Below are 15,937 nucleotides of genomic sequence, written 5' to 3'. Positions count from 1 at the left end.
GAGATGGGCTACGACGCCCCAAAGCACTGGGTCCTATATCCCTTGAGGGGTGTTGTTAGGAGCTACTAGAGATGGTAACCTTGGTAAGGCAGATATAGATGAGGGAACTAGCCTGAAACACAAAGAAACTTTAAGGAAGGACTATGTGACCAGTGTATCATGCAACATAACTCCCTGCAAGCACGAGACCTGCAAGAAACAAGAATGAATAACGAGCTAAAGAAAGAAATTAAGAGATCAAAAGAAGTCTAAGGGCACATATTTAAGCATGGTGTGGCCATCCCCGCAAGGAGACAATTTCTTTTCTCTCTCTCTCTCTTTCTCTTTCCTGTTCCAGTGAGTGTACACACTCTATAGCAAGCGAAAGAAAGAAAGAAAGAAAGAAAGAAAGAAAGAAAGAAAGAAAGAAAGAAAGGAAGGAAGGAAGGAAGGAAGGAAGGAAGGAAGGAAGGAAGGAAAGATTCCAAAACGAAATAAAAGAAAGGAGACTCTGAAAGGAGCCAAGGCTGTTTGCCTCCCTTGGCAATCACACATTCAGTCTGCGGGGACTTATCGGTATCTCAGTAAACCTAGTGCTCAAATCAAGACAAATAAACAAAAACAGGTCATACCCACTGGAATTGGAGGAAAATCATAATCCTCCTCAATATTTAAGCAGCTACAAGAGAATAATGAGCTAGATAAAACCCACTATGTCCAACTTAAAGGTACATCAAAAATTCTGAGTAATTCTTTCAAATTGCTTAAGAGGTGTTTGGTGAATACTTTTCATTTTGACACAATATCAGACAAACTGAGATCAGAGAGACATTCTGAAATGAGGCTATGGACCCTCAAATACCCAAAATCTAAAAGACAAGAAAGTGGCTGGCCAAGAGACTAGGTTTAAATCAGTTGGAACCAAAACAATCCCTGGAATGACCACTCCCTAACCTTCAAGCACATTAAGCCCTCACTGTATGGATCAGCAGCAGGTAGGATGATGGCTGAGGTGCTGGCCAACCATGGTTTGAGTCCTGGACTTGGTGGCTTGAGAATCACACCAGGTGTGTGTACACACATGACCAAAATCCCAGGAAAAGAATGGAGGAGAAGGGACTAAGGTGTGGGATGATTTTTCACTTTCCCTCTGTCTCTTTCTGTCTCTCTCCAGGGAGCATAAATGACTTATCACTAAAACTGTAAAAAAAAAAAAAAAAAAAAAAAAAAAGAAAGAAAGAAAGAAAGAAAGGAACAAAACTCACTATATGGTATATGCTATATGCTATTATAGATTACACTCCCATCTGCATCATGACAGTTTGGAATAACCATTGCCATTACCTGATCTACCCTAATAAGGTCAGAAATGGGAGGAAAAGTGGTTTCTGAAAATCACCGCCCTTTTCCCAGACAAGTCATAAATAAAACATCTCTTAATGAGCCTGGCATTAAGTCAAGTCTTGTAAGTCAAACGCCACTGAAGGAGCTGCTCTGCCTTTGGGAAAGCCCTTCTCTTTCCTTCCAGGCAACATTTCTCCCTTCCTGCTCTAAAGGAATAAAACTTCACCATCTCTCCTCACATGGCTACACTTAAGGAGTAGACCACTCTGTACAGTTTCTTTAACAAATGTGTTTTCAAACTCTCTCAATGGCTTCTGTTAAATTCTTTCCTGTGGGCAGCCAAGGACCCTCACATTCCAAGTAGAGATCCCTAAGGGTTGAGTGTCCCTAGCGACAAAGTGATTAAATCCACCAGGAAAACATCTGTTAAAAGATTTAAAAGGATACATAGTTCAGGGACAGCCCTGACACAGTGGTTAAGGCAGCTGGATACCACATGGCCAACTGAGCAGCTCAAGTCCCAGATCCAGCAGCTTAAAAAAATACACCAGCACATGTGCATGGGCACCTAAAATCCCAAGAGGAGACTAGAGAAGGGACTGCAGTGTGGTCATCTCCTTGGGGGGTAATTTCTCACTCCACTTTCATGTTAACCAGTGACTAGACATTCTCAGAGCTAGATGAAGACCAGGTCCCCAACCCACTTCTCAAGCCCACTTTGCCAATGTCTCTCTAGCAGTGGAAGATGACAAGGACCACACCCACAATGAAAGAGTACCGGATCAGAGCTGACCATCAGCTGGAGCCATAGCAGTAGGAGAGGAGCCAGAAAGGGCAGCCAAGAGCATAGGGACTTAGGAGTACTGCCCATTGGACTCACAGACCAGAAGTCAAGTCAAGGATGGGTACCTCCAGGACCACACAAAAGTCTGCAGGAACCATCCCTGAAAGTCGGGAAAAGGGCAGAGAGGAACCTAGCACTGAAGAATCTTCCACCCATATACCACCATTCCCCTGGGAGCCAACTCAGTCTGAGAAAGGAAAAGGTAACCTGGAATCAAGACTGAAGTTTGGGTGGCCAGCAGGTGGCATCGTGGCTTGGACTTTCACATGACTGACTACAGCTCAAGTCCCGGACCTGGTGGCTTGAAAATCATGCCAGGCGTGTGTGTGTGTGTGTGTGTCCAAAATCCAGAGGGGAGAATGAAAGAAAAGGGACTGCAATGTAGCCATCCCCCTAGGGTGTGATTTCTCATTTACTTTCACTTTCTCTCTCTCTCTGTGTGTGTGTGTGTTTCTTTCTGGCGAGTGCACACACCCTATGACAAAAACCTTAAAAAGAAAACCCTGCAGTTTGACAATGTATGGACGCCAGAGTTGTTCCTTATCTCTTCACTACTGGGAAAAATCTCTTGCTTTTAAAAGTGATAAATTTGGTGCTAGAAAAAATAAAACAAAAAAGCTTCAAATATAAGTGGGCCCATGCAGTTCAAACCTGTGTTGTTCAACAGTGAACTGTATATGTAATTATTACATATTCTATATCTATATCTCAATAGAATGAGTATGTACATCCTTCCAAAGTAGGTACTTCCTTCATGACACCTGACATACATATATGTGTAATATTTATATTTATGTATCTGTTTCCGTATTTACTCTATCAATTTAAAATAAGGATTAATCATAAATACTTGTAGGCCTAAATTCTAGTCCTGCCAAGACTGAGTCCTGCTATCAGCTAACTATATAAGCTTCTTTTTTAAGGTTTATGTCCTAGAGCACATGCACTCACCAAAGAGAGACAGAGCAAAAATAAAAAATCGCCCTCTGGGGGTATGGCCATGTCTCAATCCCTTCTCCATTCTCCTCCCAAGATTTTGAGCATGCACACACATGTGCTGGGCATGATGTTCAAGTCACTGAGTGGACTTGAACTGTGGTTGGCCACGTGGGAGTCCAGTGCCTTCACCACCATGCCACCTGCCAGCCCTAACAACTAATATATAATCTTAAATACTGTATTTCACCTGTAAGCTCCCAGTTTTTTCTCTTTTGAAAAATAAGAAACCTGAACAACAGATCCTTTTAACTTGAAAATTCTAATAATTAATTTGAGAGTACCGGATCAGAGCTGACCATCAGCTGGAGCCATAGCAGTAGGAGAGGAGCCAGAAAGGGCAGCCAAGAGCATAGGGACTTAGGAGTACTGCCCATTGGACTCACAGACCAGAAGTCAAGTCAAGGATGGGTACCTCCAGGACCACACAAAAGTCTGCAGGAACCATCCCTGAAAGTCGGGAAAAGGGCAGAGAGGAACCTAGCACTGAAGAATCTTCCACCCATATACCACCATTCCCCTGGGAGCCAACTCAGTCTGAGAAAGGAAAAGGTAACCTGGAATCAAGACTGAAGTTTGGGTGGCCAGCAGGTGGCATCGTGGCTTGGACTTTCACATGACTGACTACAGCTCAAGTCCCGGACCTGGTGGCTTGAAAATCATGCCAGGCGTGTGTGTGTGTGTGTGTGTCCAAAATCCAGAGGGGAGAATGATAGAAAAGGGACTGCAATGTAGCCATCCCCCTAGGGTGTGATTTCTCATTTACTTTCACTTTCTCTCTCTCTCTGTGTGTGTGTGTGTTTCTTTCTGGCGAGTGCACACACCCTATGACAAAAACCTTAAAAAGAAAACCCTGCAGTTTGACAATGTATGGACGCCAGAGTTGTTCCTTATCTCTTCACTACTGGGAAAAATCTCTTGCTTTTAAAAGTGATAAATTTGGTGCTAGAAAAAATAAAACAAAAAAGCTTCAAATATAAGTGGGCCCATGCAGTTCAAACCTGTGTTGTTCAACAGTGAACTGTATATGTAATTATTACATATTCTATATCTATATCTCAATAGAATGAGTATGTACATCCTTCCAAAGTAGGTACTTCCTTCATGACACCTGACATACATATATGTGTAATATTTATATTTATGTATCTGTTTCCGTATTTACTCTATCAATTTAAAATAAGGATTAATCATAAATACTTGTAGGCCTAAATTCTAGTCCTGCCAAGACTGAGTCCTGCTATCAGCTAACTATATAAGCTTCTTTTTTAAGGTTTATGTCCTAGAGCACATGCACTCACCAAAGAGAGACAGAGCAAAAATAAAAAATCGCCCTCTGGGGGTATGGCCATGTCTCAATCCCTTCTCCATTCTCCTCCCAAGATTTTGAGCATGCACACACATGTGCTGGGCATGATGTTCAAGTCACTGAGTGGACTTGAACTGTGGTTGGCCACGTGGGAGTCCAGTGCCTTCACCACCATGCCACCTGCCAGCCCTAACAACTAATATATAATCTTAAATACTGTATTTCACCTGTAAGCTCCCAGTTTTTTCTCTTTTGAAAAATAAGAAACCTGAACAACAGATCCTTTTAACTTGAAAATTCTAATAATTAATTTGAGAAGTGTAAGAAGTAAACATTATTTGAGATTTTTATTAACAGTGTGTGTAAAATATATTAGCAAGTGGAAATTCTGGAAAAGGGCATCGGCTTCAGAAAAAAAATAAAAGTACTTAAAATCTGATTTTATATAGTCATATGTACACATACTTTTGTGACAGTGATGAAATCCGGTCCAAAAAAGACGCTTTTTACACCTTCGATCCTAAATAACTGTCTGTGAATAAAGGAAAAATAAGAAATAATAAAATGTTTTAGCACAGACAAATTTAAACATACATAAAGGTAGAGAGAAAAGTAAAAGCACCTTTATATATCCACATATTAAGCTTTAAAAATTATCAACTCATGGCCAATTTTGTTTTCTTTTCTTACTATAATCTAGCAATTGCACTGTTAGGCATTTGCTCAAAAGAAATTAAAGTGTCTCACAAAGATTTGTACATGAATCATTTTTTTTCTCTTAAGTTTGCTATAGGACACATAAGTATGGTATAGGATGCTCACCAGAGAGAGAGAGAGAGAAAGCAAAGTGAGAAATTAGCCCCCAATGGGGACAGCCACCTCACAATCCCTTCTCCATTCTCCTCTTGGGATTTTGGGCACACATGCATGTGTACCAGTGTGTTTTTCAAGCCACAGGTCCTTGACTCAAACCACTCGGTTGATCATGTGGAATCCAACCACCTTAACCTCTGTGCCACCTGCTGGCCCTGTGCATGAATCTTTACAGCAATTTTATTTGTTACAACCACACACACAAAATCTGGAAATTTCCTCAATCAACTGGTGAATGAATAGACTGCAATAAAACCATTCAATGTAGCATTACTTAACAAAAAAGAGAAATGACCTATTGATACACACAAAAATATGGACAACTCTGAAAAGCCTTCCTGAAATAAGATACAGCTTATTTATTCATTCAATCAATTACACATTCATTCAACAAATTTTTGGACACTTAGCTAGTGAAAGAAACTATACTAAGCACTAAAGATACAATGACAAGCAAGACAGATGGTCTCTGTCCTCAGGAAGCTTACATTCTAGTTTACAGCAAAAACATTCCCTACTGGGCCAGCCAGTGACACAGTAGTTGAGGTGGTTAGATCCCACATGCTGACTGTACAGTTCCAGTTCCACACCCAGCAGCATGAAAAACATACCAGCCATGTGTACACGTGTACCCAAAACTCTGAGAAAAGTTAACTGCAGCATGGCCATCTCCCTTGGGGTGGAGGGTGCTTTCATTCTCTCTCTCATGAGTACACACACCCTACAGCAAAAAAACAGATTTAAGAGTAACTACCTATCAAAACAACAAATAAAAACAAAATTTATTTTGCTTGACTGAAAACAATAAATTCTGTGAATTCAAAAAAAAGGCTCTTCTGAAAATATAATTTGAAAAGAGCTTTTTGCCAACTGAACACCTGATAAAAATCATCTCCAACTAATGTATAACTGAAATGAAGGCTTTTTAAAAAATATAAAACATGAATTTTTTTCTTGAGGTAAACATTTCAAACAATACATATAAAGTTAAAATGCCCTCTGACCATCTCTCCGGAATCCTGTTACCAGTTTGATGGGCATTCTTCGAGACCTTTATGTCAGTGCATTTATTGTGTGTGTGTGTTCTAAATGACTGAGTGACAGAGACAGGCAGAGCAGTCCTTTTCAAGTTTATCTATGTATGGGGCCAGCAGGAGGCCTGATGGTTAAGGCTGACCACAGAGCTGACTCTGGGATTCAAGTCCCAGACCTCGCAAGTTGAAAATCACTCCGAGCCTGTGTGCATGTTACCCAAATTCCTGAGAAGAGAATGGAGATGTGGTGTGGCCATTCCTCCTGAGGGGACTTCTCATTTTCCCTCTCTGTCTCTCTCCTTCAAGCACATGTGCCCTGTAGCAAAAACCTAAAAAAAAAAAAAAAAAAAAGGGCATGAAAACAAATGTTCTAAGGTATATTCTCAGAAGTTACATGTTTAAGTTAAAGGAAATGTCCATATTTATTAATTGGAAATACAAAAGTTCTTCCTGAACTTAGCATATCTTTGGCTCCCTTAAATGAGATATATTAAATGGCTAGATAAAGAAACAGTTATTTAAGCTTGATTTCCCAAACATTTCTAGCAATCTGTACTGAACCTAGATTATCAGTGGTTTCAACTGATATTAACTCTAATATTATTGTATCATCATATTTATCATATTTGTGCTTTATTATCTCTGACATACATTTAAAAAATGTCTTTACGAAGTGAATTTAAAAACTGTCTTCACAGGCAAGTTTAATTTTAATTTTAATTTATTTATTTTTGTTACAGGGCACATGTACTTGCTGGAGAGAAACGAAGAAAGAGAAAATGAGAAATCCACCCCCCAGAGGGATAGCCACACTGCAATCCCTTCTCTTCCATCCTATTTTCAGGATTTGGGGCACACATCCACACACACCCTCAGTGATTTTCAAGACGCTGGGTCTGAGACTCAAACCACACAACTAGCCAAGTGGGATCCAGCTGCCTTAACCTCTACCACGTTATATTTATGATAAAGTTTTTGTTTTTGTTTTTAATTTGCTAGAGGGCATATGTGCTCACACAGGAAAAAGACACATAAAGAGAGAAAGTAAGAAAGTACTTCCTATGGGGAATGGTCATGCTATAATCTCTTCTCTTCCATTTTTCCCTCCTTTTGGGATTTTGCAGATGCACACACATGCACGCTGACATGTTTTTCCAGCTATCAGGGCTTTCATGTTGGTCATGTGGGATCCAGCCATCTTAACCAGATGGCCCCAACTTTATTTATTCATTCATTCTATGAGTGAAAGACAGAGACATAGCACCCCCAGGGGTGCTGCCACAATCTCTCTCCAGGCCCACACAGCTGAGACTCCAGGCACATGTGCACTTGGTGTACCCAGGGAAGTCTCTGGATGTGAACCAGCAATCTTCCCATGTGGGCCTGCCTTGCAGAATCTTGCATTTTAATGCTATGTCACCATTTGACTCCTGACCAGTTTTCAGAAATCATGGAATATCTGATAGCTATGATCATTTATTGTTCTGAGTGGAATATTTTAGCTACTATCTTGAAATATCTAAAAATTCAGCTATCCTTATGAATAAAATAAGTGAATTTTCATTTTTCTTAAAAATCAGTTTTAATGATTAAGAATGAAAATTCAACATAATTAACCATTGTTTTTTTTCTTAAGTAAAGATACACATTTTTATTCATTCCTAATACAGATTTCTCAAATACATTACTCTTTAGGAAAAAGATTTTCTTATATCAACTCTTATACATTATCCCTCATTTTAAAAAAATTCTCCATACTGGGGACCAGCAGATGACGTAATGGTTATGTTGCAGGACTCCCATTTAGTCAACTGCAGTTTGAGTACTGGAACTGGTAGCTTAAAACTCATGCCAGGCATGTGTGTATGAGTGCCCAAAATCCCAAAAGGAGAATGGAGGAGAAGGGATTGCGGCGTGGCCATCCCCCCCAGGGAGGGCGGTGATTTCTTGCTTTCTGTCTGTCTCTCTCATGCACACACATCCCCTATAGCAAAAATCTCTCTCTAAAAAAATTTTCCATATTGGGAAAAAAACACGGTGTACATAAAAATGCTATTATTATTATTATGCCAAATGCTATTACTAAATTAATTTCACCATTTTAAAATTTGTCATAGGGTACATACACTCACCAGAGAGAGACAGAGAGAATGAGAGAGAGAGAGTGAGAAAGCAAGCTGCCAGGCCCAAGAGTCAAACCACAGTCGGCCATGTGGGAGTCCAGTGCCCCAACATCATGCTGACTGATGGTCCCTGTAATAACTATTATAACCCTAGAGTCAATTAGTTATGTTTCTTGGTAAAAGCAAATTAAAGCGGTAATATACCTAGCCAGAGGGGAGCGGAATGCTGCAGCTGCTGTGGGAAAATCCATGGTCCTCGTCTCAAGAACAGGCTTTCCTGGTATAAACTTTAAACTGTTGGGATTTGGAGTATCTTGTGTTTGAATAAACATGTATCTCACTGAAAAGGAAAAGGAAGAAAGAATGTTATTTTAGAAAAATAGTAATTCAGTTTATGGACTAAGAAGTGCTTATTTTCAGAGAAACAGAAGAAATTAGAAAAAGTAAAAAAGAAAACAAGGCTTTATTGCTCAAGTTGACAAAAAAGAGTTTATAAAGATAAGAAATAGATCAGCATAACTAGGATACCTGCATAGAATTTCACATTAATACTCCAGGGTTCAAGATAAACAATTTCCTAGAGCAAATTCTTTTTTTAACTGCCAGAGGACATGTGTGCTCACTAGAGAGAGACTAGGGTGAGGAGGGGCCGTGGGGAGAAAGCACTCCCCCAATGGGGCTTGGTCATGGCGTAATCCCTCCTCCTCCATTTCTCTACCCTGTCAAGATCTGGGGTGCACATATACCCTTCAAGTCTTTAAAATGCTGCCTCTCAATCTGCAGTCAGCCTTGTGGGATCTGGCTCCTTTAATCAATAGGCTACGGGGCCATCCTAGTGCTGACTCTGTTAACCCCTGTACATGTTACCATTCCTCATCTATTAGTGTTAAGCAGAAATGAAAAATAAATTTAAGATTAGTCTTCCAGGGGACCAGCAGATGGCAAAGCGGTTACGTCACTGGACTCCCACATGGCCGACTGTGGTTCCGGTCCCAGACCCAGTGGCTTGAAAATCACACCAGGCACATGTGTGTGTGTGCCCAAGATCCCAGGAGGAAAATGAAGAAGGGACTGCGGCATGGCTATCCTCCCTGGGGGTGATTTCTCACTTTCTCCCTCACTGTGACTGTCTCTTTCTCCAGTGAGCACAAGTGCCCTAAGGCAAAAATCTCTCTCTAAAAAAAATAACAAATTAGTCTCGGAACTATGTCACAGTCTAAACAGCATATTGTACAAGTGATAATAAAATATTAAAAAGCAAGCCAGTCCCACAGCTTAACAGCTATGGAGCCAGATCCCACATAGTCAACAGCTATTGGAATCCCTGCTAACTGATGTTGAATCATTTCTTGGGTGAAACAAAAATTGACATTCAGGGCTAGCCTGTGGTGTGGTGGTTTAAGTCGGCTAGATTCTACATGGCCGACTATGTGGTTTGAGTCCTAGATACTGGTGGCTTGAGAAATGTACCAGGCACAACTGTGTGCATGCCCAAAATATTGAAAGGAGAGAGAAGTTAAAGAGAAGGGACTGCAGTGTGACTATGTCCCACTGGAGATAGTGTGTGTGTGTGTGGGGGGGTTGCTCTCTCTCTCTCTGTTTCTCTATGTTGAACACGCATACCTTCTGACAGAAAAAAAAAAGGGAACTCATACATTTTCTTAAGCCATGTCCTTATTAGCTATCATTTGGTGACTTGGTGACCAGGCAAATCCTAAAATAAGAACTGAAGAAAAAGATGATGTCTAAGCACTTCACTTAAAATACGTCCACAGACTCAACTGAGGTGATACAGGTTGTGGTGCACTGCTATGCAATGCTAGAGCCCAAGGTTCAGCTTCCAGGTCAACCTGAACTTGCCAGGAATAATCCTAGCTGTCTGGAAGGCTTGGGGATGGATCACAGCACAGCAAGAGCCTGTATGTGGGGATGAAGGTCCCTGTCTCTGTCTCATGAAAGAAATAAACTTTTTTTTTTTTGGCCATAGGGCATGTGCCCTTGCCAGAAAGACGAAAGAAGGAAACTGAAAAAGCACCCTGGATGGCTACACCACAATCCCATCCCCTCCGTTCTCTTCCTAGGATTTCAAACATGCACGCACACGCCCAACTTTTTTTTTTTGTAGATATTTTTGCTTTATGGGGGGTCACCAGGTGGCATGGTGGTTAGGGGCACTGGACCCCCAACCAGTGGCTAACTATGGTTTGAGTCCCAGACCTGATGTCTTGCTTTCTCACTTTCTCTCTCCTCACCCCACCCCTGGTCAAATGAAAATAATTAATTAAATAAATAAAGTTAAATAAAATAATTCTTTTTAAGGAAAAAAAGAAATTTTTGCCTTATGGCACATGCACTCACCAGAGAGAGACAGACAGTGAGAGGGAAAGTGAGAAATTACCCCTCCAGGGGGGTTGCCCATGCAATCCCTTCTCCTCCATTCTCCTCCTTGAATCTTGGGCACGCATGCACACGCACTCTGCGTAATTTTCAGGCCACCAAGAGACTCATACCACAGTCAGTCGTGTGGGAGTCCAGCAATATAATCACTATGCCATCTGTTGGCCTCCATCTGCAACTTTTTAAAAAAATCTTTAAAAAGGAGATGTAAACCTCTAATCAAGACATACCTTTGAATCCTAACACCTACATTCAGCATCTTAACCACAGAAAGTATTTCATACACACACACATGCACACACACCTTCCCTAAGCTTTCCCAACTATAGCACTGACCACATTTCAAGTTTTCAAATCCTACCTTCCTATCTATTTCTAATATTAAATAAAATCAATGTAACATCAACAAGAATGTAACATCAAGATTGTCAATAAAGTCAGTGATTAATTTTGATCAGAAAAAGGAAACCTACATTTTAAACCCTGGGTTCTAAACTCTGGCTGAAAGTGAGAAATTTACTGACTTTAGAAGTATTCTTCTAAAAATAAGAAAAAACAGTACCTTAAAATATGTATACGTCTTCAAAACACAAATCCATTTGTAACTTATTTTCATTTCAGAAACCATTTACTGAGCAACACTTATATTCCAGGGATATTCCGAGATTTCAGATTTTTGAACAATAACCTTACAAATAATTAGTTAAATGTGGTGTTACAATAGAAAAAAAAATGCTATATTCTTTGTAAAGGCTTCTGAATAGAAAATTTACAAATTCTCATCTTTTATCAACAGGAAAGCGTAACACAGTTCCATTAGTTCCTGAAGCACTATTTTCTCTGAATGAGGTGAAATTTTACCTGTGTTACATAAGGCTGCAGGTAGTGGGAAAAGTGGTCTTCGCACAAATTGATGCAGAGTCTGTTTCTTAATCATGTATGAATTCATCATCATATGACAGAATCTGCATTTAAAAACAAGTAACATGACATTTGAAGCACTCTAGTCTATTAGTTTCTACTTCTCATGTATTAAAAAATGTAAAATTTAAACATAACCAGCAATAAAAAGTTTTTCATTTTTCATTTATACTATTTCCACTTACTTAGGCAAGTGATATCTATACAAACAATTAAAAAATCAAATGGAGGGACCAGCAGTTAGCGTAATGGCTATGTCGCTGGACTCCCACCTAGTCGACCACGGTTCGCATCCTGGACCCGGTGGCTTAAAACTCACGCCGGGCACGTGTGTGTGTGTGCCCAGGATCCTGAGAAGAGAATGGAGGAGAAGGGATTGCGGCGTGGTCATCCCCCCTGGGGGGTGATTTCTCGCTTTCTGTCTCTCTGTCTCTGTCTGTCTGTCTGGCGAGCGCACATGCCCTATAGCAAAAACCTCTCAAAATAAATAAATAAATAAATAAAAACCAAATGGTAATTCATAGCCTTGATAATGAGGTATATACAAGATAGTGTAATGTCCAAACTAAGAGTCTGAGACTTCAGATTATAAATCACTAAGGTAGATACATTTCTGTTTCTTATATGCACAAAGGAGGCAGACCAATATAAGCTTTTATTTCTTCTTTAAAAAATTTAAAATAGGTTAATAGTCACATGATTCAAAATTGATAAAAGAGAAGTGTATACAGTGAAGTTTCCCTTCTTTTCTGTCCTCCACCACATTTACCTCTAACCTATATTGTCTGTTTTAAAAAGGATTTTAATACTTCAACAAGCTTAATAGAAAGTGTACTACTGGGGGCCAGCAGGTGGTATAGAGGTTAAGATGACTGAGTGGTTTGAGTCCCAGACAGGTACACATCATTGTTGGTCACATGTGTGTATGTGCTCAATATCCCAAGAAGAGACTAGAGAGGAGAATACAGTGTGGTCATTCCCTCCAGAGGGTGATTTCTCACTCCATCTTTTTCTCTCTCAGATGAGACCATGAGCTGTATAGCAAAACTAAAAAGAAACTGTACTTCTATTGTCCTCCCAATTGCTAAAGGAGGCAACAATTTTATATACTTATTTTTTAAAGAAATTTTATGTATTTATTTATTTATTTATTTATTTATTTATTGCCATAATCACTACCATTCACCAGAGACAGAGAGAAGGAAAGTGAGAAATCACTTCCCAGGGGAATGACCACACTGCAATCCCTCCTCTTCCACTCTCCTTTTGGGATTTTGGGCACACATGCACATGTGCATGCACCTAGTATGATTTTCAATTTTCCAGGTCCAGGACTTGAACTGTGGTTGGCTATGAGGAAGTCCAGCACCTTAACCATCACACCACCTGCTGGCCTGAAGCTCTGTATTTATTTTTGAAGAATTATTTAATTTTATTATCATTATTATTTTCCAATTTGCCATAGGAAACGTGCAATAACCAGAGAGACAAAGTGAGAAAACAAGTCACCAGGTCCAGGATTCAAACTGCAGTCAGCCGTATGGGAGTAAAATGCCTCAATCACCACAGTATTCACCAGCCCCAAATTATTTATTTATTTACTTATTTATTTCAGAGTTACTATATTTAACTTTATTTATTTATTTATTTTAAAATTTGACCAGAGAGGGACAGAGGGAGAGAGAAGAGAGGAGAGAGAAATAGAATGAGTGAGAAAGTGAGAAGCAAGCCGCTGGGTCCAAGACTCAAACCAGGTTGGCCATGTGGAGTCCAACACCCTTAACCACCATACCACCTGCCGGCCCTTTATTTATTTTAACAGAGATTTTTGCTATAGCGTGCATGTGCTTGCCAGGGAAATAAAGAGAAAGCAAGAAATCACCCCCTCCCGCCCACAGGGGATAGCCACGCTGCAATCCCTTCTCCTCCGTTCTCTTCTCAGGATTCTAGGCTCATGCGTACATGCTCAGCCTGAGTTTTAAGTCACTGGGTCTGGGACTCAAACTGCTGTCAACTATGTGGAAGTCCAGCAATGTAACCATTACACTATCTGCTGGTCTCAATACTTTATTTTTTTAAAGCTTATTTATTTTGAGAAGAGAGACCAAATAGCCTTGACCAGGTCTCACTACACTGCAACTAACTCACCATCCATCTCCCTCAAGCTTCAGCCAGCCAGGATCATGAGCATGACGTGGGCATTAATGATACGTTCAGGACAACCACGAATTCAAACCTAGGGCCTCTCACATGGACCCAGTATTGCACAGCAGCAGCCCACCATGGGCACCATCCTGGCCAAGGCTATCTTTGTATGCTTTTTGACTAGATACACATTAACTCAGTATTGTAACTTTATCTAACTCTGATAGAAGAGTTCATTGGCTATTTTTGATGAGTTAAAAACAAATGGAAAAAGGAAATAAAAAGAAACCTTAACAGTGAAAAGTGTTAGAATCCTAGAGCAAGCTATTTTAAAATTCAGTTTAAAGAATGATTACTATCCATTACAACTGTTATTTTTTTCACAGGCTCCACTGAAGAATTTTAGGCGTGTAAGTCACTTTCGTAATCATACACGATTACTGTATCTAAAAAATACTTCTCTGAATGTTTTTCCAACTGAAAGAGGCAGGAAATGACAGACGGGACTGTACAGATTTTTTATGAAATTGGAATTCTGTGGGTCACAAAGAGTGAGCACCAATTAAGCGAATGCAAATTACCTAAAAATTTCCCTGCTTTTGATAATCCTTAAATCCTTTTTATAAGCAAAAACTACCTAACTGGAACACTGTGAGACTGTAACCCCTAGAGTTCCTTAAATCCCATGGGAAATTAAAGGACTGGTACTGCAGATTCAGGAAAACAGCAAAATAAGCATTAGCACCATCATGGAAATGATGAACGAGGAATCAAGGCAGCCTTGGCTGCCTCTAACCACACTACGCTGGAGTGGATCACAGTAAGATCTGCTACCTTGTTAAATTACATGACTTTATTACAACACTCGTAATTTTATTATTTGCCAGTAGGTCTTATTATACTGCAAATTTATCAGGATATTGTTGTCATTTCTATGTCCCCAGCAGCTAGCTGGGCCTCAATTTCTCATGTCTAAGATTTACAGCTACCTCCAAAGACTGAGATGATAGATCCAAATAATCTATGTAAGTTAAAATGTTTAAGCCAGTTCCAGATCATGTAGTTAAGTACTCAATAAATGGCAGCTACCAACATGATGATGATGATGTGATAGGGACCCAATAATTACTTATTGATGAAGGTTTAAGGTTTACCTATAGCTCACTTTCTAAATCTGTAAATACTCTGGAATCTGTAAATACAACGGAAAACTTGTATTCTTGTACCTTCAGCTGAAGGATAAGGCAGCAGAGTCGATAAATAAGACACACAGGGTGAGCTGGCTGTGCGGCCTCGTGGTAAGGCACTGCTCAAGAAAAGCTGGAGCCCACATGCTACCAAACACGCTGGCAGGCGGGCAAGCATCTCTGAACCGCGAGGCCGAGAGGAGGGAAATCCACATGACCAGATGCTGTGCCGATCCTCCTCTTTGATAAGTTCACAATACGTGCATGTGCTCTACCATGAATAAAGGGGAAAAAAATCTTTAAAAAATACACATAAAGTTTTTTGGTTTAAGAAAAAATTTTTGTTATAGGACACAGGCGCTCACTGGAGACAGAACGTAAGAAACCACCCTCCAGGGAGGATGGCCACACCACAATCCCTTCTTCCCATTCTCCTCTCCAGATTTTGGACACGCGCCGACCCTGAGTTTTAAGGACCCCTACCGGGACTCCTAGGGTAGACTACCTGGGAGTCCAGGGAAGTAACCATTACGCCATCTGCTGGCCCCAGGGTTCAAGTTTGTTTTTGTTTTTTTTTTTAAAGAGTGAATTACATAGTTCAAGAACATCCTATGAAGGGGACACACGGGGTGACCAAAGTCATTCTGCAAACAGTACTTTTGGGAAAGGCATTTAAACTTCAAAAGCATCATTAACACTAAATGTTGGGTCCAACACCTATGTAGGTCCTCTAACCAATGCTGACAGGTGTCTGGTAGCTAGAACTCAAAGGCGGGGCTCAGGAA

At 40.2% G+C, this 15,937-nt stretch overlaps 1 protein-coding gene across 2 annotated transcripts in view; it reads right to left on the bottom strand.

Annotated features, from left to right (window-relative positions):
• Nucleotides 1–15,412, bottom strand: part of NFU1 (NFU1 iron-sulfur cluster scaffold) — a 36,366-nt gene extending 20,954 nt beyond the window's left edge. Inside the window, exons 1-4 of one of the 2 annotated variants that reach the window (XM_006151287.3) lie at nt 15,192–15,412; nt 11,761–11,864; nt 8,707–8,842; nt 4,938–5,004 (exon numbers count right to left, since the gene is read on the bottom strand). In XM_006151287.3, the coding sequence (XP_006151349.1) occupies nt 4,938–5,004; nt 8,707–8,842; nt 11,761–11,854 (297 nt within the window). In that variant the 5' untranslated portion in view covers nt 11,855–11,864; nt 15,192–15,412. The remainder of the gene's footprint in view (nt 1–4,937; nt 5,005–8,706; nt 8,843–11,760; nt 11,865–15,191) is intronic. The other variant, XM_006151286.3, reaches the window with a different exon arrangement.
• Nucleotides 15,413–15,937: the final 525 nt, after the last annotated feature.

This window comes from Tupaia chinensis, unplaced genomic scaffold, assembly GCF_000334495.1.
Source record: "Tupaia chinensis unplaced genomic scaffold, TupChi_1.0 Scaffold000316_1, whole genome shotgun sequence".
NCBI lineage: Eukaryota > Metazoa > Chordata > Mammalia > Scandentia > Tupaiidae > Tupaia > Tupaia belangeri.
This window is presented reverse-complemented; position numbering and strand designations above follow the sequence as displayed.